Source organism: Pimephales promelas, chromosome 16 (assembly GCF_988280905.1).
Source record: "Pimephales promelas chromosome 16, fPimPro1.hap1.1, whole genome shotgun sequence".
Lineage (NCBI taxonomy): Eukaryota > Metazoa > Chordata > Actinopteri > Cypriniformes > Leuciscidae > Pimephales > Pimephales promelas.
The window spans coordinates 6,395,314-6,421,783 of record NC_142784.1 but is presented as its reverse complement, the minus strand read 5'-3'; the positions used below and the strand labels follow the sequence as shown (position 1 = coordinate 6,421,783).

Sequence of the window (26,470 nt, the reverse complement as noted above, 5' to 3'; positions counted from 1 at the left end):
TGTCAATGAATCGAGGTAAGACTGCTGAGTCTATTTGTACCCTCTCATCATTGATTGCTGATTGCTGTCCACTCGTGTTAATTATCTGAACATGCTCCTCCCGAACTTAGTTAATAAAACTTCATTTCGATAATTACCCATTTTATGCGTCAGGCTATTTTTCCAACCACAACATCGAGTGGTTGAGCCTCGCTCCTGGAGACAAGGTGCTTGTTTATCAGTGCTGCTGCAACACTTTCAAACTGAGCATTATTTGGGTATGCTGTGTAGCTATACATGCTCTCTGCCAATCTCTCAAGTATCTCATGTTTTAGTTCTTTTGATACTTTAAGGTATGTACCCTCACTCATATACAGCAGATCTGCTTGTCTAAGTCGATACTCTACATCCACAGACATGGTAGGGATTTCAAAACTCTGGATACTGTTTCTGTCGCTCCTGAGATGAGTGTGAGAGTATGTCTGTATCTGCTGTACTGGGCGTGTCACTGAAGACTTCATCAGATGAGACAGGTACCAGCTCAAGGACAGGCATGACTTTAACTGTTGGTTTTTCTGGAATTTCTTCAGTATCTGTCAGATTGCATAGTTCATTATTGAATTCGGGGTCTTGGTATTGGAGACAAAAGTTATAATGAAGTCCCAGTGATTCTTTAAGCTTGCTTATCAAATCGTCGACTGTAGAGGGCCTTGTGGTTAGGATGACTTTTCTTATATCTGCCTCTGTTAGAATGACCCTCAAGGTCATCTTCTGGTTTGCAGTCATCTTGGGAATAGAAACAATAATTAGGTCATTGGAAATATAAATATCCAAAAGGCCATTCAATTGCTGAGCATAGAAAAAAGTGACTGTCCCTTTAGATTAAAGTGGTAGGCTAAATCCATAAAAACAACAACTTATAATTCACAAGAAATCCCCACTTAAATGTATAAGAAAAACATTTTTTTTTAAAGTCACAAATTTAGGGAAAAATAAAAACTTCTCAGAGATTGTTACATTTTAACATGAGCTCTAAAATAAGCTACGAAATGTTCCATTACAGCCTAGATTTATTGCAGAGATCTAACTGTGGCTTCTTTACAGAGAATATAACGCCTGAGGGTCACTACCAAATTATCGCCATATCTGTACGCTGAAAGAGGGAAAACACTATTCAGCTCTTTTGAGATATATCCAGCTGCAGACCCGCAGCACGACCAGTTTCAGAACCCCAGCGCCAGAACCCCAGCGCCTGAACCGGTAGTGAAGAGTTCCGGAAGTTATTGACGATGAGACAAGCATGGCGGAGAGCACGGTGAGTTATCTACATAGACTTGTCTAACGTTTTTGACATCATGTGATGAAAAATGATCGCATATATTATTAAGTTCTGCATTTATCTGCTAATTATTTAATTTGTTCTTCAATGTATCATCTAATTGAAGCTTTAATATGTTGTCATACTTTATTGTATTAAACCTTTTTTCCACGGATGGTTCGATACATTTTTGCGTGTTGTAAATAGGCCTTAAAGTGATGTTTATCTTGTGAAGGTGTTAAAGTGTTTGTTCCACGTTCCTCTGTTAACTGTTAATATTACCTTATAGTTAAATTTTTTTGCGTTGATATTATTGTGTGGTGCTTTCATCTCTTGTAGATACATATAACGATTCAGAGAGGTGCTGCAGCTTTTACCACTGCCCTTTTTGCTCGGCCAGTGTATTTAAGCCAGCCAAACTAGTCAAATTAAAAAGTCATGTTCAAAACCACTTCAACAAGGCAGTTGTCTATGGAGGTATGAATATCTTGAATTATTTGTTTAATACATGTACTGTATACTCAATGTATTATAATTTAACAGTTTACTGATTTATTTTAGGCTTCACTATACACAGATGTGGACTGGGATGTAGAACAGCACTGCATTACCACTGCCCATACTGTGATACTACAGTTTTAAGGTCAAGGGATTTTGAGACACATGTACAGATTTGCAAAAAAAAAGCCTGCTTCCAACTTCACCCACAATTTTATCACCAGCCACCGCAGCGCTGACCACGCCTACTCCAGCCACCGCAGCCCTGACCACACCTTCTCCAGCCACTCTGACCACACCCTCTCCAGCCACTGCAGCACTGACCACACCTTCCCCAGCCACTGCAGCACTGACCACACCTTATCTAGCCACTCTGACCACACCTTCTCCTGCCACCGCAGCACTGACCAAGCCTTATCCAGCCACTGCAGCACTGACCACACCTTCTCCAGCCACTGCAGCACTGACCAAGCCTTCTCCAGCCACTGTAGCACTGACCACACCTTCTCCAACCACTGCAGCACTGACCAAGCCTTCTCCAGCCACTCTAACCACACCTTATCCAGCCACTGCAGCACTGACCAAGCCTTCTCCAGCCACTGCAGCACTGACCACACCTTCTCCAGCCACTATGACCACACCACACAGGGTTCGTGTGCGGCCTGTGATAAAAAAAAAGCCCAGTTTGCAATATCCTCATTAATAGAAAAAACTTTAAAAAAAAAACACATTAACCACAAACACACAGAACAGCCAATACAGGACATTAATGCCACATTCCATCTTGAAAGCCAGTGCATTGACAGGACAAATGGCATATTTACAGTCCTGAAAGTTTCAAAGGGTCACAGTGTTCCTCTTCATATTCAGCTCAAGACATGGGGAGAACACCATAAGGTTATCTGTGAATCACATGAATGTCAGGTCAACATGGAAGTTGCACAGAGGAGTGGCCTGTCATCATATCAGTGCAAACACATCCGCTCTGTAACTTACTGCACATCTTCTGCAGAACCAGTGTCCCTGAAAGAGGAGATTTTAACCGAGATGGTAAAAGCAAAGTGGTGTAGCAATGAAAAGAAGAAGATGCCTTACTCACCAGCAACTTGCTAACAGCAATTGCATACCACTCTCTGTTCAAACTTCAATTGGCACCCCTGAAACAAAGAAATTAATTTCAGTATTTGAACCCAGTGTCTCCTATTACAGTCGGTTGGGACGTGTAATGGTTGTGTATGACTCAAAATTAAACTCATGGCATTGTCCCTGTGCCAAATTGAGGCGTTCATGTTTGCACAAATATATTGCAAAATGGCACCTTTTTCAGACCCAACGTGAGTTGTTTCGAACAGTCTTCAGCAGAGAAGAATCACCACTCAAAGGATCACATGCACAGTCTGAGGAGAAGGATTTCAGAGAAGACAGTCCTGTTTATCCTCCAAAAGCCCTGCTGAAAAATCCAGCTAAAACCAGCCTAGGCTGGTTGGCTGGTCTTAGCTGGTTTAAGCTGGAAGTAGCTGGTTTTAGTTGGTCACCCAGCCTGGCTTAGCTGGTCAAGCTGGTCTCCCAGCCTGGTATACCAACTTGACCAGCTAAGACCAGCCTGACCAGCTGAAAAAGTGTTCAAAACCCCTCTAAAACCAGCCTGATAAACCAACTAACCAGGCTGGGAGACCAGCCAAAACCAGCCAACCAGCCTTGGCTGGTTTTAGCTGGATTTTTCAGCAGGGAGATCTGGGGTTAAAAAATATGGTCTCTTACATTCTTCAGCACAAGAAGATACCTGTTAAACTACCAGATGATGTGCATGTACCATCACCAGACAAGGACTTCCCAAGAAACCTTTGTCCAGATGAAAGTATCTGTCAGAATTGTCCTGGTGTTGTCCCCCTCAGTGATCCTATCCTAATTACAAAGAAGGCTAAAATACTCACAAACTGGTTGTTATTGCATGTATTGCAAATTGCATGCGTGTGTGTGATATTCAGCAAAATTGTCCTCTGATGTATTACTTGTTTACATTTTTAGATGTTGCTACCTACTGTAAGCAGTGCCCACTTTGTGGAATGTTCTACCGTTACCAGGAGTGGAAAGACCACCTACATAACTTCAATGACCACATCATCCTCTCCATACCCTTATGCCATACCTTGAGAAGCCTTCTCCAAGTAACTTTTAATTTAATGCTATGTATATATGTATGTTATTTAAATCAGATTTTGTTTGTTCCAGGTCCATACTTCTGTAAGCAGAGCCGTTGATTTCTTGCAAGATTTGACCGGTTTAAAGTTTCCGTCAGCAGACACGATGCTTCATGCCTATTTACACTTTGAGGCCCTTACAGACCATGAGTACAAGTATTCATGCGTTACCTGTGGTGATCATCCCACAGTTGTGATAATGGATCTACACAAAAAGGGTGTTTTCCAGCTTTCTGGTATGCTTATTGTAATATGTTCACTTCCAACTTTGATTTATTTTATTTTTTTTTTATTTATTTTTTTCTTCATGTTATTGCCATATAGTGAACTTTTTTTTGTACATATTTTGTTTTCTTCCAGTAAATGACATAGAGGAACCCCCAGAAAACTATCAAGGGGAAGTCAATCTGGAAGCATTCTGGGAGGCATTGTCCAAAGAGATGATATGTCGTGGATTTGTTGCAAGTATGTGCAAACATAGTTTTTTTTTACGCACCATATTGCAAAGAAATTAAAAGAATCAATATGTTCTGCTTTTGTAGGTGGTGCACAAAATCCATTTGCTGTTAAACCCATGCATCACTTCTGGGCTCCTTGGATTGGCAAGAACACACGTCGTTCAGATATTGTGCTAAACACAGATTATGAAAAACTTCAGTCTTCAAAGTCTCCCTCAGAGACCGCAGAAATTACGGTGACAGAAGAGAGGCTGAAGGAAGAACTTCAAAAGCAAACGGTTTGTTTTTACTACCTAAAGTGCTACTACTTTTTTCCAATATATATTACACTATATTCAATAATATGTTTTGTAGGTTAACATTATCCGGAAACTATGCAAAGAATGTGGTCTGGACTCCACTGGATCTCGGAGTGACCTCCTCCTCAGATTGTCTAATGAAATGAAATCGAGGCAAACATATGATAAAATCTTCGAAAAAATCTGGGGTGCCTCTGGTGAGCTTAATTTCTAATACTGTTTTGTCTGCTGTTACAAATATAACCTTTGATATTACAGTCAATATATTGCTAATAGATTAATGTTTAAAACTTTGTAAGAATTGTTTTTTAAGAATGTCTTTTTTGTGCTATATTAGGTGGCTGGGGAGTCCTCAAGTGCCCATGTGGCATAGTTTACAGTTTAAAAAGCAATCTTCGAGCAGAAAGCCCTCGAGATTTTGCTGATCTTCTGTTCTCATGGAAGCATCTGCCGAACATCATTATTTATGACTTTGCGCGCGGTTTAGCAACACATGCCAATCTAAGGGAACCAGAAAGCATACCTATTCGTCCAAATGAAGGACGCTTAGCAGAACCCAATGAAGAAAACATTAAACTTGCCAAATCTGGAAAACTGAGAGTGTCCTTGCCGTGGCTGGAGGAAAAAAATAGTGTGAGCGATCCTCAAGGACACCCAGTGACAGGGTCTTCGGATCATTACGTATTGTCTGACCGTTTTCATGAGAGCAATTCCAAAGACAGTAGAGATGTTCTGAGGAAGATCACTTTAGTGGCTCAACTAGCTGGCAAAATAAATAGCCAGGTTGCAGAGCAACTGTTCTCAAAGATGAGAAAAAATAACTACTTTTTGAACATGTCTCAGCCATCAACACATCTGTTTCAAATGAGGACTATAATTCACCACTATAACGAAAACAAGAACAACAAAGTGAGGACTAGATTAATGAAGACGTTTGGATCAAAGTTGGTGAAGAATATGCATGGACAGGCTGTGCTGGGTAAATAAAAATTTTAAAAAAAAGTGTGTATATATATATATATATATATATATATATACGTATATATATATACAGTATATATAATGTATTAATTTATTTTATGTTTTAAGTAGTGGGAATGCATAGGCCACCATCCGGTATGTGTGTTTTTAGGCAATAAGAGGTTTGCGTCTAGCTCTTGTTGTCTGTTTGTATTGTTATAGAAAATTCTGACATCTCCACTGAGGAGCCATCCCCATAGACATTGAGATGGAGGACACAGACATTGAGATGGAGGACACAGACATTGAGATGGAGGACACAACCCTGACCTCAATGACGGTCCCAACCAGTAGTAAGTGTTAATATATCTTGTATTAAGTCTTGATATATCCTGATGCAAGTTATTGTATGTAATTATCAATTTTAACTATTACAGCAGGGAGTGAAATTGTGTGTAACATCAAACACCTGTTTGCCAGTAGAGTGTGTTGGGATTGTCTGCCAAGCCATAGACAATCAGCATTGGTATGTGAATATCAGTTTTATTTGATCTTGTAATGGCACTCACAAACCAGTATTAATGAATTGGAATACTCTATGTAATTTCTTCTCTCATTTGTCTTTAAGCTTCACTGTTAGACCTTACCAGGTTTTTTTTACAGTAAAATACTGGCAACACTGTTGCCAGTTATTTACTGTAGAAATGCACTAAAACTCGAGTTAACTAAAAAAAATACAACTTATTAATTTTAGTGCATTTTTACAGTAAATAACTGGCAACAAATTCTGACACTATCATACCATTTTCCATTAAAACAGTACTGTTTTAATGGAAAATGGTATGATAGTGTCAGAATTTGGCCTGTTGCCAGTATTTTACTGTAAAATACCTGGTAAGGTCTAACAGTGTAGTTAACTCGAGTTTTAGTCCATTTTTACACTGTTGCCATTTATTTACTGTAAAAATTTTATTTTTTTTAGTTAACTCGAGTTTTAGTGCATTTCTACAGTAAATAACTGGCAACAGTGTTGCCAGTATTTTACTGTAAAAAAACCTGGTAAGGTCTAACAGTGTGCACTGTTAGACCTTACCAGGTTTTTTACAGTAAAATACTGGCAACAGGCCAAATTCTGACACTATCATACCATTTTCCATTAAAACAGTAATATACCATAGAAAACAAAACTAGCCTACAGGAATATACTGTGAATTAACAGCTCTCAAAGTCAACACTCAGAGACTGTGTTCCTAATCACACCCTATACCCTCATTCACTATTCCCTACATTAGTTCACTAATATAGTCCACTTGAATGAAAAGAAGTGAGTGAATTGAGACACTGATGAACACCTGATAAGCAGAATCACTGAAGGACAGAGAAACAAGAACTGAAAAAGAGAAACACAAGATCTACAACTGACTTCCAGACACACAGAGTGTGAAAACAGTTTACACACCAGTTTAACATTATTTATTTCATACATGTACAAAAGTTCTTGTTGAGAATTAACAGAGATTTAATTCATAATAAAGTTTTTTGTCACCATAATGGAGATCAGTATTTGTTTAGTAGGTCTCTTATCCCTGGACTTGTTACATTTATCTTTCTCTGACTGTTGTAACAGTGAGTTTTAAAACACATTTGTTGTAGCTAGAAAAAGTCAAGAGGAAGTTGATCTGATGTTATTGGCGTTTAAGATAATATCACAATCATTCTGGATATGTCTGATTTTCAGATATTTCCTGTTTATACTCTGTGAATATATGGGTATTTAATATTAAACTTACATTAAGTTATGACTATAAAGTAAATCTGTAAATCTACAACATGAAGTCAATATGTTCGTTAATCATGTCTTCTGAATAATATTGTAATCATTTAAAATGGAGTTGTGACGTTCGCGAACGAACCGATTCTTTTGAACGGCTCATAAACATGAACGATGGGAGCCGAGTCGCGGCTGGAGGGGAGCCGTTCTTTCTGTCGTTCTTTTTTTCCTATGCGTGTTTTACACAGATGCACGCAAATTAGCTCCTCAGTTAAAGGGGAAGGGGCGCACCCAGCGCAGGGGTGATAGTTGTGATAGTAGTGCACGCGCGTGCATCATTTACTCTTACGTTATTGGGTAGGAACGGAGCCAAAACTTGTGCACGCCGCCATCACATGGATACTCCAGTTAAAAAAAAAGCCATAAAGTAAGAAACTGCTTGTATTTATTTACATTGCATTTTGTGTTCATGTTATTGTATCTACAGTATATATTTACAACTTTAAATATTTTTTTTGTTTTTTATCAAAATGTTCTTGTGGTATTGTATGAATAACATAAGTCAACATCTTTACACATACACACACTTTGTACTAAAGGTAAATCCAAAATAGTGATGTCACTTTCTAAGCAGAGGGATGTTGTGCAACCCTATGGAATATAGTCCACACATGACAAATGAGGTAATAATCAATATTTCAGAATAATTCAAACACAGATATTGATGTGTGATATCTGAGTTTGAATTATTTGACAACAAATCTCACCTCATCATTCCTCCCAGTGATTATACTAAATATTTAATAAGAGCCAAAAGAGCCATTCTTTTGAACGGCTCTTTGGAAGGAACGGATCGCCAAGATCCGGATCCCCTCAAAGAGCCATAAATCCCATCACTAATTTAAAACATTTAAATAATATCCTGCTTATGTCAGACACACACAGACATCAACAATTATAATATTCATCTCAACAACGGTAACATTCAAAAGTTTCATGCAGCAGTGCATGCTGGGTTCCAGGATTTTATAAAACTCCCAGCATGCACTGCTGCATGAATAAAAAAATGCCACCATTGTTGAGATTAATGTGCTAAAGTTTGATATCTTTTTGTTTCTACAAGTCTGTAGCTCTGTTTTGGTTTACGTATGATATGTTAAAAAAAAATTGTCATAATTAATTGCTGTGGTTTCACGGTGGTGGTAATGTAACACTTTTGGTTGAGAATTAATCTCTGAATGAGTAAGATTGATTTATTTAGTAAACGAACAGACAATATGATGATTGTCATGTTTTGACAAATCAAATCATTACTAAACTGTGTGTCTGCACAAGTGTGACTTGCAAAAGCACAGCTCACAGCATCAAAAGAAAATCTCATGTTACAGCATCAGCATCTCAACTAAAGCAAACACTGATCTCTATAATGGTAACTTCAAACCAAACATTTTTAATTAAACATCTCAACATCTTCTATAGATGTATGACAGAAATAAAGCCATACTGGTTAATAATAAGTGTAATAATGTGTAATGGCTGAAGTCAGTTGTAGTTCTTGTGTTTTTCTATTTTCTGTTCTTGTTCCTCTTTTCTTCAGTGATTCTGATTGTTAACAGCAGGTGTTCATCACTAATGCTCAACAATCACTTACATATTCCCTTAATTATCTCACTGCAACACTGTTATTTACTGTAAAAATGCACTAAAACTAATAAGTTGTATTTTTTTAGTTAACTCGAGTTTTTGTGCATTTCTACAGTAAATAACTGGCAACAGTGTTGCCAGTATTTTACTGTAAAAAAACCTGGTAAGGTCTAACAGTGCACTCTAAACTTAGGACTAACATGGAACACCTTAGCAACTTTATCACTGTCTCACTGATAAATCTTCAAAAGCTTTTTTTTTTTTGTCAAAATACATCAACGTGTGTCTGTACATGATTGTTCTCTCTTTCTATATAGTGTGACATTCCAGTAATACGAAAGGTGATGGTGTGGGAGATAGTACATCAGCAGATCCTGTAAGGATTGTGTCCTGAGACAAGCACAGCAAAATCCCCAGTGTTAAATTAACACTGAGAGTGTGGATTATATAAACTCTGAGCAGAGTGTTAAATGAACACTGAAGCAGTGTTAAAGTTAATGAGATAATTAAGTGAATAATTGAGTGATGATTGAGCATTATTGAAGACACCTGATGTTATCAAGCAGAATCACTGAAGGAGAAAAACAGAATTTTAAGTCACCATTATGGAGATTAGTGTTTGCTTTAGTTGGGCTCTTGACCCTTATTTCTTTAACTTTAGATTTTGTTTGGCTGCTGTACATGAGTTATAACAGCCAGATGAACAAATAGAAAAGGTGATTTGATGGTGATGGTTGTGTTTTAACACAATCATTTAACCTGAATCACTGAATTCATATAGATACTAATTTCTGAGTGAGGTTTACTTTTTTAATTATAGCAGCAGTGACTTTGTGCAGCCTAATATTCTCAATATCTACAGAATATTCAAAATAATTTCTTAAATTTTTTCTTTTCTTATATTAGTTTTTACTTATTTACAATGTTAAGACACACAGACATCAATAATTAGCCTGTGAATCTCAAGAATGGTAACAGTTATAAAGCATGTTGCATTGCATTCTTGGTGCCACCAATCAAAACTCATTCATGGCTCCCATCATGCATTGCTGCATGAATAAATAATGAGCTTATGTTCAGAGGTGATCTGTTTGTCACCATTGCTGAGATTAGTGTGTTAATTCTTGATGTCTGTGTGTGCTTATACAATTTTTTGGGATATATTTTTTTTTAATCATTTTTCATTGAAAAGGTTAAAAAGGTTATGTCCTAAAATGACCATGCTGCTTAAATCCTTAAGGTAATTTTAACTCAGAATTGATGCTCTTGACAAGTTCAGCAATTCAGGTCAATTGATGATTGTGTTGAAACACAACCAACACCATCAGATAGCCTTTTTTTCATCTGGCTGTTATAAGTCACAGACAACAGCCAGACAAAATCTAAAGTTAAAGAATTAAGGATCAGGAGCCCAGCTAAAGCAAACACTAATCTCCATAATGGTGACTCTAAATTTCTGGTTTTCTCCTTCAGTGATTTTGCTTGTTAACATCAGGTGTCTTCAATGATGCTCAATCATCATTCAATTATTCACTTAATTATCTCATTAACTTTAACACTGATTCAGTGTTTATTTAACACTCTGCTCAGAGTTTATATAATTCTCACTTCTTGGTGTTAATTTAACACTCTCAGTGTTAATTTAACACTGGGGATTTTGCTGTGTCCAAATGCTGAAGTCCTGCCTTATTATGCTTGCTGTCAATTTTATATTCTCAAATAAAGTTGCATATGAACAACTAGTTGTGGTGTTGTTCATATGTGGTATTGTATATATATATATTAGGGGTGTGCAAAGCAGCCGCTATTTGTATTTGTATTTGTTCAGGGAGGAAAATTATTTGTATTTGTATTCGAGTAATATATAAATAAAAATAAAAATCATAACACATGTAGGGCATAAAAATCTTTAAAAATACTTTATAGTGTATGGATTCTTTAATTATATCCATTATAATAATTATGGATAGGCAATATTGGTTGATTTTTTCTATAAATCCAGCAATGAACATGAAACAAGAAAAGTCATTGAAAAGAAAATAACAGTCAGCCATTACCTCATGAACCATGGTTAAACCAACAACTAATAAAATACAATTGTGAACATTATGAACCCCAACACCACGGTGGAGGACGCTGTGCAGACAGAATAAGTTATAGGGATAATTTATAGCAAGGAGGTTGATTATGAGCCCGACGCGAAGCCTGAAGGGTTTTCGCTATAACTACGTCTCGCTCTACATTACTACATTATTACATGGCTACCTACCAAATAAATCAATAATTTGACTCAAAATATGGATCTAAAAAGGAGTTTATTGATTTAAAAACGATTGTATCGCTCCCGCTAAAAAAAGAAAAATAGTCCGTTCTGTCTCTACATTTAGAATCCATGGCAACGCTCTGTTTTTCATAGCAACGGTGTGTTATACTTATAAGCAGCGGCCTGTTATAATAACAGACCGCATTCTACATTGGAATTCAATCAAGCCATGAAACAAATAATTACCGTTACCGAGCTAACAGAGCTACGTAAACAGAGCGAACATGAGAGCACCCGTCTGCAGACGTCAATAATGGAATATACTCCCGATCAAACTACGCTTCCCGAAAGTTATAAACTGCCACCGGAACATAGTTAAGGTACAAACATCTATTAAACAAAAATAGTGATGCAGTTAAGTGTTTTTTTCGCTCAGCCGAGCCCTCTCTGTTGCTGTGTGGAGCAGCCTGTGTCAGTCACCTCTTCCTGAACATCACTCACTCAACTCGCGCACTGCGGTCTCGTGAGGAACGCAGCTTTTTGATATAAAGTATTTCTTGTTCCCGAATACAAATATTTTTTTTAAGTATTTGTTCGGAATAAGTATTCGCAAAAAACACATTATTTGTACCTTTCCGAATACCGTATTCGGATTCGGCTCCACCCCTAATATATATATATATATATATATATATATATTATAACGTAATGTGTAAAACTCTTACATTTATTTGAGAACATGTTTTCGTTGTTTTAGCATGTCTAGATGATCAGTTGAAAACACGTTGTCAAACAGTCCAGCCGAAACTTCTTAGTTGAAATCACGTTGTAAACCAGTCCAAGGTGGACCGACTTATTTTCAACCATATTTCAACGTTGAAAGACGGTAATTGTTTACTGGGTTACAACTTACGTCTGCCGTAGCCTGAAGGTGTCTGTATCGCTTTTACTAGCACTTTGTAACTTCGGGTTTCGGGTAGGAACCCGAGCACAAAAAGAACTACAAAATTCGACCGCTTTGCGGCATACGTCACTTCCCCCACCACCCCAAACTTCCTCAGATTTTGACGTTAGTGCTCAACTCGCATTTGTTTGCCGTCTGTATGTTTTCGTCATGGCCGAACAACAGCTACAAAGGAAGAAGGCAACGGTTTTATCAGAGGAAACTAAAAAAAGAAAAGGGGAGAGTGACAAATTAAAAGCCAGGACGAAGATTAACATTGGTCGAGCTTTCGCTTCGCTCGCTGGCGTGAGCTAAAAGAGGAAGGGTGCTCGACCGATGCGGACGCTTGCCTGCACACAAATGCCGTTTCCAAGGTAACTCAGATAAATTCATATAAGCAGTGTAGTATTTTCTGGTATTCCGGCCACAGCCGATGGTGTTATATGAGTGTAATAAAATACCCACAGCCCAGTGTTCATTTCTACACACAAACACAGCCCGCCACAGTGCAGGGCTCGCACAAATAAAATCGACTCATGTCAAATGTAATGTTACATTAAAGGGGGGGTTGACTGCTTTTTTTCTTTGTATGATTGTATTTATAGGGTGCAATATAACATGTATTCGTGGTTTTTCTTTTTTTAAAAGTCTTATTTTTCATAAACTGCACCTTTATTGTCAGCTGCGCTCTCCTCTGTCCCCTGAACAAGCAGTTGACTTCCTGATTCTATGAAAACACTCCGTTTGTCGTAGACACAAAATAGCATAGGCTAACTAGTAGGGATGCACCGATACCACTTTTTTGGAAAACGAGTACGAGTACGAGTACTTGCATTTCAGTACTCGCCGATACCGATACCGAGTACTTAATAAAAAAAATAAAAAAAACATGATTTAAATATTTTTATATACGGGTTTTTAGGTCCTTGATTAAATTACTTGGGTAACACTTTATTTCGATAGTCCACTTTACTAACTATAAGTAACTTTTCAATTACATGTCAACTAACTGTCATTAGAGTATTAGTAGACGTATTAGTACGATCAGCTTAATATCTGATAACACTTTATTTATTTGGTCCCCCAACAGACATTCAACTGACTATAAATAACTTGGCGACTACAAGTAAACTTATTCTCCTAATCCAAAGCCATTCACTTTGAAATTGTTCCACACCAGTGATGCACGGGTTGATCCAAAATAAGCGGGTGCCTGCGCCGCGGTCACCCGCGGTTACCCGCAGTTACGGGTCATCCAAAAATATTTTTAATGATATTCGGGTCGTGGTCGGTCAGGTCGTTTGGAAAAAAATGCCAATTAAACCTTTGTATTTATAGTACTAGATAGAATGAAATATATAGGCCGAATTTATTTATTGGCTGAATAACTGGCACGAAGATGACACACAAGCTCAGTCTAAACAGTTCTTCTGTACTGGTGTGATCCGAGAACCGCTGTACCTCTGCGTTCGTTACTACGCGGATGCGCAGTATCAGCAGTATCAACAACATGTCTCAGTTCAGTGAACTGTTAGAGTTACTGGAGTAAAATATAATTCGGGATATTGGTTTATTTCAACTCGGAGGGACTGTCAGGCATGTCTGAAAGTGAGTAACTGTAGTAACTTGTGGATCAGCACTGACGCAAGACGTGAACTGATGCGAATGATTCAGTTCGATTTAGCGTACTGGTTCGACCGGTTCACTAAAAAGAACCGATTCGTTCACGAACCGGCCATGTCTACGATCACTACAGTCTGCAGAGAGATGGAGGCGGCAAGAGAAAAGGTGAAGACTGGGGAGTGGAAGCTCCGCAAATACACAAATAGAAAGAGTAAGTGTGGGAGACATTTACCGAAATAATGAAAGATGATGACCAAAGTGCTGCCTTTGTTATATGTAGGCTACGTCTTCTTGCGATGCTGTGTTGTTACACGTTTATGGCCCAATGACGCTACGATGAGCATGTACTACTTTTAAAAAATACGGTCAAGAAGAGGGTCGGGTACAATATTGTCTTACTTTTTTTGCGGTCCGAGTAGCGGGCGGGTAGTTGAAAACGTTGGTAGTGTGCGGGTTGTTTATACATTGACCCGCGCATCACTGTTCCACACGGCTGACATGTCTCCCCATCTCCCCGCTCTGAGCTGCAGCCGGAGCCTGGGGGTGGGCACTCGGCGCCTGTGATTAACCCATTTCTCAGAACATGGTATCGGTCCCCGGTATCGGGGGACTTTTATTGAGTACGAGTACTTTAGAAAATGTGGTATCGAGGCCGATACCAGATACCGGTATCGGTGCATCCCTACTAACTAGTAATGGCTATAAAGCCAGCGCTGGCATTTGAAAAAAATAAAACACAAGGCTATGTCTGGAATTATACATGCAAATACATTTAAAATGATGAAGTCTTAACCTACTAACAGGTTGTGGCCCAACACTGCTGCCTCTTGTTTTAAAGTTGGAACTGTTTCATGTTTTAGTAACAGTTTCTTGTTGAATCCGGTGTTGAACTCGTGGAGATTCTGCAAGCTGTCTTCCGTCAAATGCGCAGCACAGAGAGCTAGATTACGATCGTCATTTTCAGGAACATAATCAAACATAAATTGTATCCATTGTTGAGGAAGTACAGCGTCCATGGGAAGCTCGAACACAGAAGACCTGACAGCTGCATGAACAACACGCTCGACGAGTCGATGTGCCTCAGAAATATGCGCATGCCATTTTCTGCATATTCTGTGCAAATTCAGTTGCACACTCTCCAATTTTGGTCGCAAAATGCGACCATTTGATATCGGCCGATAAAAGCTTAGTGATCATCGGTATCGGCTGATATTAATATTTGAGAATTGCACTACTGAACTGTTCTGTTCAAATCTTGTTAATTTTGCACAGAGTAGCAATGCATTATAAGGCATTCTAAGGCACTGTAGCCTAGCAGTTATTTAGGGTGTACTCACACTAGCCAGTTTGAACCGTGCCCGAGTGAGTTTGACCACCAAAGCGCGGTTCGTTTGACTAGTGTGAGTGCTCTGAACCGTGCCCGGGCGCGGCTCGATTAGTCGGCCCTGACCCGCTTGGAAGAGGTGGGCCAGAACACGGTTCAGTTGGACTCGGGCGCGGTTCGCATGCAGTGTGAGCGCTAAACGTGCTGGAGCACGGAACAGGACGCGTGAAGTCATGGTTTTGGGAACTGTAGTCCGTAATCAAAGCTGCAAAGTCCTTGCTGCACTTCAGCTGGTACCTTGCAAACCTCCTCATATGAGCAGCATGATTACGTGAAAATTTTCACGCCACTAAGGTGACACATCTGTTTAACAACAGGCTGTGAGAGGGCTGTGGACCACCGTGGACCAAACGACACAAAATTATCCACCACGAAAACAGAGCGATGGACTCCATTGTGTTCAGAGAGCGCCGCTCTTCTTGTTTATCCCGAAACCATCGCACCATAATGACGTGAGCGTGCTCCGGCACGAATGCTGCTGAAACCCTATGTGAGTGCAGGCCAGAGGGGGAGTGGGGAAGGGTTCATGGCAACCGTGCCTAGTGTGAGTACACCCTTAACTTCTCTTGAGGTGCGTAAACATCAACAGTACTGAACTATCTGTCCACTATAGATTTAGTCGACTAAATTTGATCTAAAAAACTAGACTAAGACTAAATCTCTTATTATATTTAGTTGACTAAAACTAGACTAAGACTAAAAGATTTCAGATGACTAAAATATGACTAAAACTAAATGGTGTGTTATTCAAAAGACTAAGACTAAATCATAATTTGCTGCCAAAATTAAACAAAAGTGAAAGAGACCTTGCGAATGTGCCACGCGAAAGCTAGTCCCGCGTTCTCCTATTGTTAATAAGAAAGCGATCCAACAAGGGGCCATTTACACCTGGTCACTTCCGAAGTATATATATTTTTAAATATATGTATAAGCAATATTCGAATAGTAACTTTAGCATTCGAATAGTATTGATTTTTTTTAATATTCAAATTATATTTGAATTTCGGAATTCATTCCAACAGCCCTAATACACACACACACACACACACACATACATATATAGACATAGACATGTACCATGACAAAATAGACATACATTTGCAATATGCATAAAAATGAATTTTATTCATTTTATTCATTTTCCGCCCCGCCAAAAAAAAGGGACCAGGGGAATAACTCAATTTAAGTAGCTTGAATTAATAAGTACACAGAATAAACTTGAATTATATTAGGAAAAGAAAAGAGATCAAAGTTTTTAGTGACTCAGAAACACTGTTCCAGTTACAGAGAGCCTTTTCATTCGCACCATTTACTCGAGCAGTAGACAATTCTAGAAGAATCACATCCAAAAATGTAAGAATCCAACATTTAACAGAAAGTGAATGAGGAGGCTTCCATCTCAATGCAATCATCTTTTTAGCAGCTGTAAGGCCAGCTGAAACCAGTCCAGATAATCTGGATGCCACCTGAGTCAAAAATTGAGCAACAGGTGGACACTCCCACATCATATGTAAGAAAGTGTGTGAGCCAACAATGTAGCCCGACTACGCCACCCAATTGAAGAGCTGGGACTCTATTAATTTTAACACCCTGGCTTTCAAGTTCTTTTAGTTTGGTGGGAGCAACACAACAGGATTACCCGGACTACAGTTTGAATAGAAATATTTTTATTACAACCTTGTTTCAATAATAAAAGGAAAGGGCACACCGTGCACTCTCAATTGACTTTAAAAAGCTGGACAACGCAACGGGAAGATACAGTTCGCTGGAAGTCCATAAGCACCCACAGTCCGCAAGCGTCCCCTCTAACCAAGTCTGTCTGGCACCATACAGCAGCGTCTACACAGCAGCCCACCTGGCACATCACTCACACAACAGAAAAAAAAGAGCCGCCAGTATCTCCACAGTAGGAAAACACAGCATAAACACAACACCACGATAGGAATAATATTAATCGTGCACACTCAATTAAATCACTACAATTCGTGAATACGCATAAACAATAGTGGTAAAACTACAGAAATACTGGAACACTTTAGTTTAGTTGCGGCGTGGGTCTTAATTCCGGACGAGGCCAGGCGTATAATTTAACAGGACGTCACTCACCAATAAACTGGGAGTAGACGCATCTAGCTCCCAGTCTTGTTGGACAATGCTCAATTCAGCGCGACCAACAGCGACCCCAGCAGAGAGAGACAGCAGTCCAGAACGGCCGAGAGCAGAGGAAATCCAACACAGCAGAGACAGACGAACTCCAGCACGGCAGGGAACAGCCGAATCCAGCAAGCGAAGACAGAGGAAATCCAGTCCAGCAAAGAACAGACGAATCCAGCGCAGCAGAGAATAGAGGAGATCCAGCACAGTAGAGACAGACGAATTCCAGTCCAACAACGAACAGACGAATCCAGCACAGCAGGGAACAGACGAATCCAGCACAGCAGAGAATAGAGGAAATCCAGCACAGTAGAGACAAACGAAATCCAGCAGCCACCAAATCAACAGCCGGACCGTCACTTCAACGCGGGCAGACAATGGTTCATACTACAGTCAGGAGAATAAAACAAATAAAAGCAATCGCGACTACGTCTGGCCATAAAAGAATGTGGAGAACAGGGCTGCACAACAGAGTTCACGGGTCACAGGCTCACTGTTTGTCAGTTTCTTCGCCTTTTTAAAGCGTCTGTAATTCGACATGGCAATTACCAACAGCTGTCCATCTAATCAGCTGTGATCTAGGCTTCCAAAAACTACGGGGGCGTTACCCCACACCCTAAATAATGATCAAGTATCACAAAAAGAAAACATGCATAATAAAACAAAGATCACAAAAGAAAACCAAATCAAAAAGAAAACAAACATGCCAAATACACAAACAAAATAAAATAGACCATAGTCTCTCCATATGACAAGTGCCTGGAACACATTAGAACACATTGGGATCTTGCACACGGCGCAAATGACTTTATACACAAAAGCATGACTCATTCCTATTTTGCATGCGCGCAAAGCGGGATTTTCCCCTCCACAGACGCATGTCGGTAAACTAGGGAATGAACTTGCGCTCCCTGGGCGGATCGGCGCAAAAAGGAGGCGTATTTCGGTGCAATCATTCCCTGGTGCTATTTTACACTTCCAGAAAACAATTGCGCCACTGACCAGAAAAAAAAACTGGTCTAAAGTCAGTGGCGCGTTGCGCGTTGTTCATAATGCTATTTTAAGCGTGCATGCTTGCCCAATGTAGCGGGTACACAACACGCATAGACTGATTCTCTCATCAACACAGATACAGTAGTTTTTATTTTTGAAAATCATACATTATAACAAGGAAAAATATTAACACATGAGGGAAATCATTGTGGTTTACATAAAGATGAAAAAACGAATTACCCATTTTTTAAGGCTAATTGTAGTACTGGATCAGACCTGTTTGCCCAATAGTGGCAAGAAACATATGTATAGGCTGTAATGTTTAACCGACGCTGATGTGCGAGAGTTTCTCCCATCCCCATACAGTCACCTCTCTGTCTTGTCCTGACAATAACGTCTGTCTCATCGGCTATGAACGCTCCTGGCGCGCCTGGTAAACCCGCCGTTATAATAACAATCCGTCATGCAACATGTGCACCTGTTCTTAAAGGGTATGTTGGATGGCGCTCAGATTGGTTTATTTCACATTACGCCCAAACCACACCTATGAATAATGAAGCTATTTCAGACCAACCCCTTTTAGATTTGCGCCAGACGCAAGAGGCATTTATCCCGCCGGGAAAATAGCAACAGCGCCGGGACCCGCCCACAAAGTTACTTGCGCCATGCGCTTTGACACTTGCGTTTCAGATTGTTAAAATAGGGCCCATTGGGTACATGTTGGATCAGTTAATCTCTTCATTAAATGGAGTTTGTGAGGTGTTAAATACGTTCTAAAGTTGAAGTGTATCTGTTGGTGGTCAGGATTACGAGAGGCCTCCTTTATATTTACCCAAACATCTTCCCAATTAAATTCTGGATCCAAACTTGGGCAGTCCCGTCTCCACAGCCTATCTAGAGGCAGTTTGGCATAAGAAGCTTCCAATATAAAGTTATATAATATGGACACCAATCCCCGATTATTCCCTTGAGCAATAATCAACTTATACAGTGGGTGTAAAAGCAAAGGTTGCTGCCAAGGAACACCATACGCTTTGAGGGCCGATCTAAGCTGTAGATAAAAGAAAAATGAGGATGCTGGTAAATTGAATAAGTTTGCAATGTCTTGGAAAGAGCACAGGCCAGAGTCATAATAAATGTCTTTCAAATGGCGAATACCACTCTTACTCCAATGCGAAGGAAGAATAGGTCTGCCTCCAATTGTCAATCTTTTATTATTAAATATGGGAGATTGTGTATGCCACTTGCTGGAGACCTTGCATCTAGATTCAACTAACCTCCAGGTTTGGATAAGATGGGAAACTATGGGACCAAAGCGAAGCTGACATTGCTTTTTGATACATCAGAGAAAAGAACGTCTTCCAGATTCCATGGACGCACAATATGTTCTTCTATCTTGCGCCAAGAGACAGGAGTATAAGAGTTAAGGCCATTGCACACCGAGTGCGAAATTCGCATACGAAATTTTCGCACGTTAAAAAAAAAAATCGACCTCACGTTATGTCAATCACGCTTGCACACCGCCTCCGAAACTTTCGTCCATCAAAAAAAAATTCGGAAAGGGTTCGATTTTCTGCGTTTTTCGCATCCACAGCCAGCATTTTTAGAGGTTTTTTGACAGTTAAGAGCCACCGTACTAAAAAGCGAAAGACAAAATCAGAATGGCGGCTGACAAGTTGATTCACTTCGTCTCGCAGCACAAAGTACTGTATGACAAACAAACCGCAGATTATAAAGACAATGAATATAAAGACAGATTGTGGCAGATGATTGCTGAACAGCTTGGGAAACAGGATGGTAGGCATTGATTTCTAAACGTGTTCGAAACTGTACAGTATTGTGTTCAAGTTACAATAGCTCTTTTGCTAACGTCATTCATTCATTTGTTGTGAATAGTGATATCGTAGCCCAGGCTTTATTCATTCATTTGCTAGCAAACTTAGAGTTTTAATAGAATACATGCAAAGCTCTGGTCACTTAAATTACTATAATAATGTATTTAACAATATATTTTTATAATATTTGATATATGTATGATGAATAAATAACTGTAATAGATATAATTTAATAACAACAATGTACCTTTTTTTACATGATGTTAGTTGAAGCAGTGAAGAAAATGTGGCGAAACCTGCGGGACACATATGTCCGCTATAAGAAAGAAGGACAGGGCAGAAGTGGACAAGGGGCCAGTAAAAAAAAAGAAGTGGGTCCATATGGATTCAATGTCCTTCTTGCAAAATTCCATGGCAAGGAGAAGGTATTGTTAGCCTATCCAGAAATGCACCACAGAAAGCTTGCAGAGTGCAGTGTACCCTATCATTTTATAACTCAGATAGCTTACTTTCAACAGGTCAGATGGAAATATCCAGGTGGATGATTTGCCCCTTGGCCTCTGAAACTCCTGTAGACAGGCGTTGCCACTGCCAGCATCATCAAAGCTTTCACCCTGGCTGGCTTGTCCCACAACTTCATGGCGCAGGTAGTTGCATAAGATCCAGGTTGCCTTGATGATACTGTCTGACAGGTCAGGGTTCACCTCCATTGGCCTTTTGTACACCCTGAATCTTTGGGTCAAAATGGCGAACGCATTTTCTGAGATGCGACGAGCTCTTGACAGGCGGAGGTTGAAGATGCGCTTGTCTTCTTCAAGACGCTTTCCACCGTAGGGTCGGAGCAAATATTGCTTCATGGGAAAGGCCTCGTCTGCCACGATAACATGGTTGACCTTCCCCAATTCAGGAGCAGATGGGAGCTCCAATGGGGGTGGAACATTCAGGGTCCCGTGCTGGAGGGCCCGTCCCAGCGCAGAATCTGCAAAAATGCCTCCATCGCTGTTCCCACCATAGTTCCCCACATCAATGGCCAGGAAACAGTAATCGGCATCTACTAGTGCGAGGAGGACAATGGAAAAGGTGCCTTTATAATAAAAAAAGGGAAGCTGAGTTTGCAGGGGCCTCAATCCTGACATGCTTCCCATCGAGAGCGCCAATACAATCAGGGAAGTTCCACCTCTCATTGAACCTTGTCGCCGTGTGTTTCCAGATTTCTTCTGTTGGAGTTGGCATGTAAGTGTCCTTGAGCTGCAGCCAGATTTGGTCACAGGTCTCCCTCACAATCTTCCCTACAGTGCTGATGCCCAACCTAAAACGGCTGGCGATGGTTGTGAATGAGTCCCCAGTGCTCAGATACCTAAAATTATACATATTGTGGCAAGATGACCGATGGCGGAGTCAGGGAAGATGCAGGTTTTCTAAAATAGTCTCTTGATTATTTATTTATTTTTTTTCACCTTCTTTTTTTTCCCAATACGTGCAAATATTTACAGTGTCAGGAAAATTAAAATGCAAAACAAAAACTGTTAAAAAAAAAATTAAAGAGGCATTAAGTTGCCAGGCTACATCTCTCAAGACCCTGCACACTTTTCCACTCATCAATACTCTGTCACAGTACGTTCTCTGCCCACTCTGTTTCCTGCCATGGGGCCTAATACAGCCTTAAATAGCTGTAGCCCCACCCACTAGACTACTGCAATGCAAACCAGACAATTAACCATAAATTTACAAAAAAACAACAAAAAAATAAACAAAATAAGCCTTCAACAAATATACAGACACATACCACACGTTTTCCCCCCAACAAAATCCCCTTTGTAGAGAGAAAAACCCACATTAGTGACAAACACCAAAACACCCCAGCAATAATGGTTCCCTATCGAGGGAACTCAACACTGCGTCGATAAAATCGACTCTTTGGGGACGCTCCCTAAGCGTGCGCCTCTGAAGTATGAATGAAACTAATCCAATCCTGATTGGTGTTGCGTCGTGACGTAACATGTGACGGCATACCCGGAAGTATAAAAGTGACGCTGTCACAACACACACTAGCTTTCGCTCTTCAGCAAGCGCTTTATGTTGAAACTGTCTGTCTTATTTGGTGTTGTTTGTCTTATTATTGAAAGAAAGTATGGCCAGTGAGCAATTCAAGAGGTGTGTGCATCCCTGCCCTCGTTTCATCACGGGTGGGGACGCACACTCTCTCTGTGTGTATTGTTTGGGAGTGCAGCACGCACGGGCAGCTCTCGAGGGGGCTGCTTGTGAAATGTGTGAGGCTTTGCCTATTAGAGTGCTGCGCTCCCGGCTGGCGTGCTTTGACGAGCACGGTCAGGCTCGCGTTCCCCAGGGTTCCGGTCCCGCATATGTCGAGGCGATGCGGCGACTGAGATCCTGGGGTTCGCAGCGGGATCTGGCGGAGGAGAGTGAGAATGCTGAGGCATTTTCTCGCTCGCCATCGGCTGATCCCGCAGCCTCTGAGAGTGGTGTGGGAGCCCGCGCTGCGGTTTCTCCTACCCGCGATCAGGTCCCGGTGCTTGAGCTGTCTACTTCTGAGGAAGGGGACGTGCTCAGCATCGATGCGGACGACCGTGATCTCAGCACGCCATCACGCGGCCTGGGTTATGAGGAGCTGGTGGAGGTTGTGACACGCGCTGTGGCCAGACTAAACATCAGCTGGCCACAACATGAGCAGGAAACGCAAGTCACCAGTAAAATGGACGAGCGTTACCTGCAGCGCAGGTCACAGCCTCACCGCCGGGGTCTGCCGTTTTTCCCCGATCTCCATAAAGAGATCTCGAGAACGTGGGAAAGACCGCATTCGTCCCGTATTTCGAGTCCCAATGTAATAGATTACAGCAATATTATGGGGGCTCGAGATATGGGATATGGGAAGATGCCGAAGGTGGAGGAGGCTTTAGCGAGCTATCTCTCTCCCGAATCGGCGTCTTCCCTAAAGACCCCGGTGTTGCCTAGTAAGCCCTGCAGGGAGACATCTGCATTGGTGGGCAGGGCTTACATGGCGGCGGGTCGGGCTGGTTCGTGTCTGCACTCAATGGCGATTTTGCAGGCATACCAGGCCGACCTCCTGAAAGATTTGGATGAGGGGGAGGGGCCTACTCCTGAAGATGTCGCGGAGTTGAGGAAGGCCGCAGATTTGTCTCTCCGGGCCACTAGGGAAGCGGCCAGCGCTATTGGCCGCTCTATGGCGGCCATGGTGGCCACGGAGAGGCATCTGTGGCTGAACTTATCCGGTATTAAAGAAAAGGATAGGTCCTTCCTGCTGGATGCGCCGCTTTCGGCTTCTGGCCTGTTCGGCGACGCCGTTAATTCGGTTGTCGACAGGTTTCAGGAGTCGAGAAAACAATCTGCGGCGTTCCAGCAGTACCTCCCCCGGAAAGCGAAGGCCAAATCTAGTAGGGGGGGGCAAAGCAATCAGCCCCAGCCATCAGCCAGCTTCTCCCACAGGGCAGAGCAGAAGGAGAGCGTTTCCTCTAGAGCCCCCCCTCCGGGGTCTTGGCAACAGAGGAAACGCTCCCAAAAACCGAAGTCCTCCGGCCAGAGGGGCGACCTGAGGGACGTCATTCAGGCTAAGAGGACTTCGGAAAAGAGGTCCTAGCCAAGGCAGGACTTCAGAGGGCTGCCCCCTCCGCAGTGAGACAACCGAGGTTGTTCTCACAACGGGGCCCTCTAGGAAAAGATTTTGTAGAGGGATGGTATCATCTTCCCAACATATCTCCATGGGTCCTGCAGATAATACGAGTTGGGTACAGACTGCAGTTCGCGCACCGCCCCCCCCCCCAAGTTCTCTGGGGTGGTGCTCACTGCGGTGGTCCCAGAGCAGGCTCAGGTGTTGGAACAAGAAGTACAGACTCTGCTGTCGAAAGGAGCCATAGAACGTGTTCTTCCGGTAGACAGGGAGTCCGGGTTTTACAGCCGGTACTTTATAGTTCCAAAGAAGGATGGGGGGTTAAGGCCAAATTTGGATCTCAGGGTGTTGAACCGGTCTCTGAGAAGGTTCAAATTCAGAATGTTGACCATTCCAACAATCGTGAGTCAAATCAGATCCGAGGACTGGTTTGTCACGATAGATCTGAAAGACGCCTATTTTCACATCTCCATCCTTCCTTGTCACAGGAGGTACCTGAGGTTCGCTTTCGGGGGCGAAGCATACCAATATCGGGTTCTTCCGTTCGGCCTAGCACTCTCTCTCCGCACATTTACCAAGTGTATGGACGTGGCCCTTGCTCCACTGAGACTTCAGGGGATTCGCGTATTGAATTATCTCGACGACTGGCTTATTTTGGCCCAGTCTCGGGAGATGGCAGTTCGGCATCGAGATGTCGTTCTTGGCCATATTCAAAAATTGGGGTTAAGACTCAATTTGAAGAAGAGTGTGCTAGAACAGTCCCAGGGCACGACCTTTTTGGGAGTCGTGTGGAACTCGATTACAATGCAGGCACGTATGTCTCCCGCACGTATCGAGTCAATTCTGGCGATGGTGTCCAGGGTGAGGCTAGGTCAGGCCGTCACTGTGAAACACTTTCAAAGGATGCTGGGCCTCATGGCAGCGGCATCCAACATTATTCCTCTGGGCCTCCTTCAGATGAGGCCCCTCCAGTGGTGGTTGAAGACCAAGGGGTTCTCACCCAAAGGAAATCCGTTCCGTATGATCAGAGTAACGCGCAGGTGCCTTCAGTCTCTGCAAATATGGAAGAAGCCTTGGTTCCTATCCCAAGGGCCAGTGTTGGGGGTGTCATGTCGCTGGGAAACCATTTCGACAGACGCCTCCCTTACGGGCTGGGGCGCGGTCATGGACGGCCGCTTTACCAGGGGTCTGTGGCAGGACCATCATCGCACTTGGCATATAAATTGCCTGGAGATGATGGCGGTATTCAAGGCTTTGAGGAGCTTCCTCCCAGACATCGAGGGTCGCCACGTCCTTATACGGACGGACAATACGTCAGTGGTGGCCTATCTGAACCGACAGGGGGGACTCAGATCGCGCCCTCTGTGCAAACTGGCGCATCAGATTATCCTTTGGTCCCAGGGAAAGATATTGTCAATAAGGGCAATGTATATCCCAGGGGTTCAGAATCGGGGAGCAGACATCCTGTCGAGGCAGGGGCTGAGGCCCGGGGAATGGAGACTTCATCCGGATGTGGTGAAGTCGATATGGGAGAGGTTCGGACCGATGGAAGTGGATCTGTTTGCGTCTCGAGAGACGTCCCACTGTCCACTTTGGTTCTCCCTCTCACATCCAGCCCCGCTGGGGTTGGATGCCATGGTACAGGCTTGGCCGAGGCTTCGCCTGTATGCTTTCCCCCCGATCGCTCTGCTCCCAGGGGTCCTGGAGAGGGTCCGTCAAGAGGGCATCAGTCTACTTCTGGTTGCCCCGAGATGGCCGACACGAGTATGGTTCTCGGATATAATATCACTCCTCATAGCTCCGCCATGGGCGATTCCTCTGAGGAGGGATCTATTGTCTCAGGCGGAGGGCACAATCTTCCACCCTCGCCCAGAGTTGTGGAAGCTGTGGGTCTGGCCTCTGAGGGGGTTCAGTACCTAAATGCTGGCTTATCAGCTGAGGTGGTTGAAACCATACTTAGCTCTAGGGCCCCATCTACCAGGAGATTATATGGCCTCAAGTGGAAGGTGTTTCACACTTGGTGTGGAGAACGAAGGTTGGATCCAGTAAACTGCCCAGTGGCTTCAGTTCTGGAATTCCTTCAGGATCGTTTCTCTGCGGGTCTCTCCCCGTCCACTCTTAAGGTGTACGTGGCTGCCGTTTCGGCTTTCCACGCGCCAGTAGATGGTGGACCTCTGGGGAGGCACCAATTGGTCATCAGGTTTCTCCGTGGTGCTTGGAGGATGAGGCCGGCGATCAGGTCCAGGGTGCCTGCCTGGGATCTGGCAATAGTTCTGGAAGGGTTGTCCCTCGCTCCCTTCGAACCTTTAGAGTCGGCTTCGCCTAAGGACTTAACGCTGAAAATGGTCTTTCTCTTAGCGATTACCTGGGAGATCTCCAGGCCCTGGCGGTAACGCCAGCTTGCTTGGAGTTTGCCCCTGGCAAAGTAAAGGCCTTTTTGCACCCGAGTCCGGGCTACGTGCCTAAAGTTCCTTCGAGTACGGCTCGCTCTGTAGTCCTTC

General features: G+C 42.2%; 1 protein-coding gene and 1 pseudogene across 1 annotated transcript; both read left to right on the top strand.

Annotated features, from left to right (window-relative positions):
- The first annotated feature begins 457 nt into the window (after positions 1–457).
- On the top strand, positions 458–3,239 carry LOC148973293 (uncharacterized; annotated as a pseudogene).
- A 305-nt stretch (positions 3,240–3,544) lies between these two features.
- On the top strand, positions 3,545–6,040 carry LOC148973292 (HMG domain-containing protein 3-like). Its single transcript, XM_089121623.1, has 8 exons — positions 3,545–3,653; positions 3,824–3,963; positions 4,028–4,232; positions 4,357–4,461; positions 4,539–4,732; positions 4,809–4,950; positions 5,091–5,732; positions 5,936–6,040. Exons 1-8 carry the CDS (start codon positions 3,545–3,547, stop codon positions 5,971–5,973), a joined length of 1,575 nt encoding a protein of 524 aa, XP_088977749.1. The 3' UTR covers positions 5,974–6,040.
- The last annotated feature ends 20,430 nt before the right edge of the window (positions 6,041–26,470 follow it).

Coding starts and splice junctions, on each gene's coding strand:
- LOC148973292 (XM_089121623.1), top strand. CDS start 3,545: ATGGTCTCTTACATTCTTCAGCACAAGAAGATACCTGTTAAACTACCA. Junction 4,733..4,808: donor AAGAACTTCAAAAGCAAACG/GTTTGTTTTTAC, acceptor TATGTTTTGTAG/GTTAACATTATCCGGAAACT. Junction 5,733..5,935: donor GCATGGACAGGCTGTGCTGG/GTAAATAAAAAT, acceptor GTATTGTTATAG/AAAATTCTGACATCTCCACT.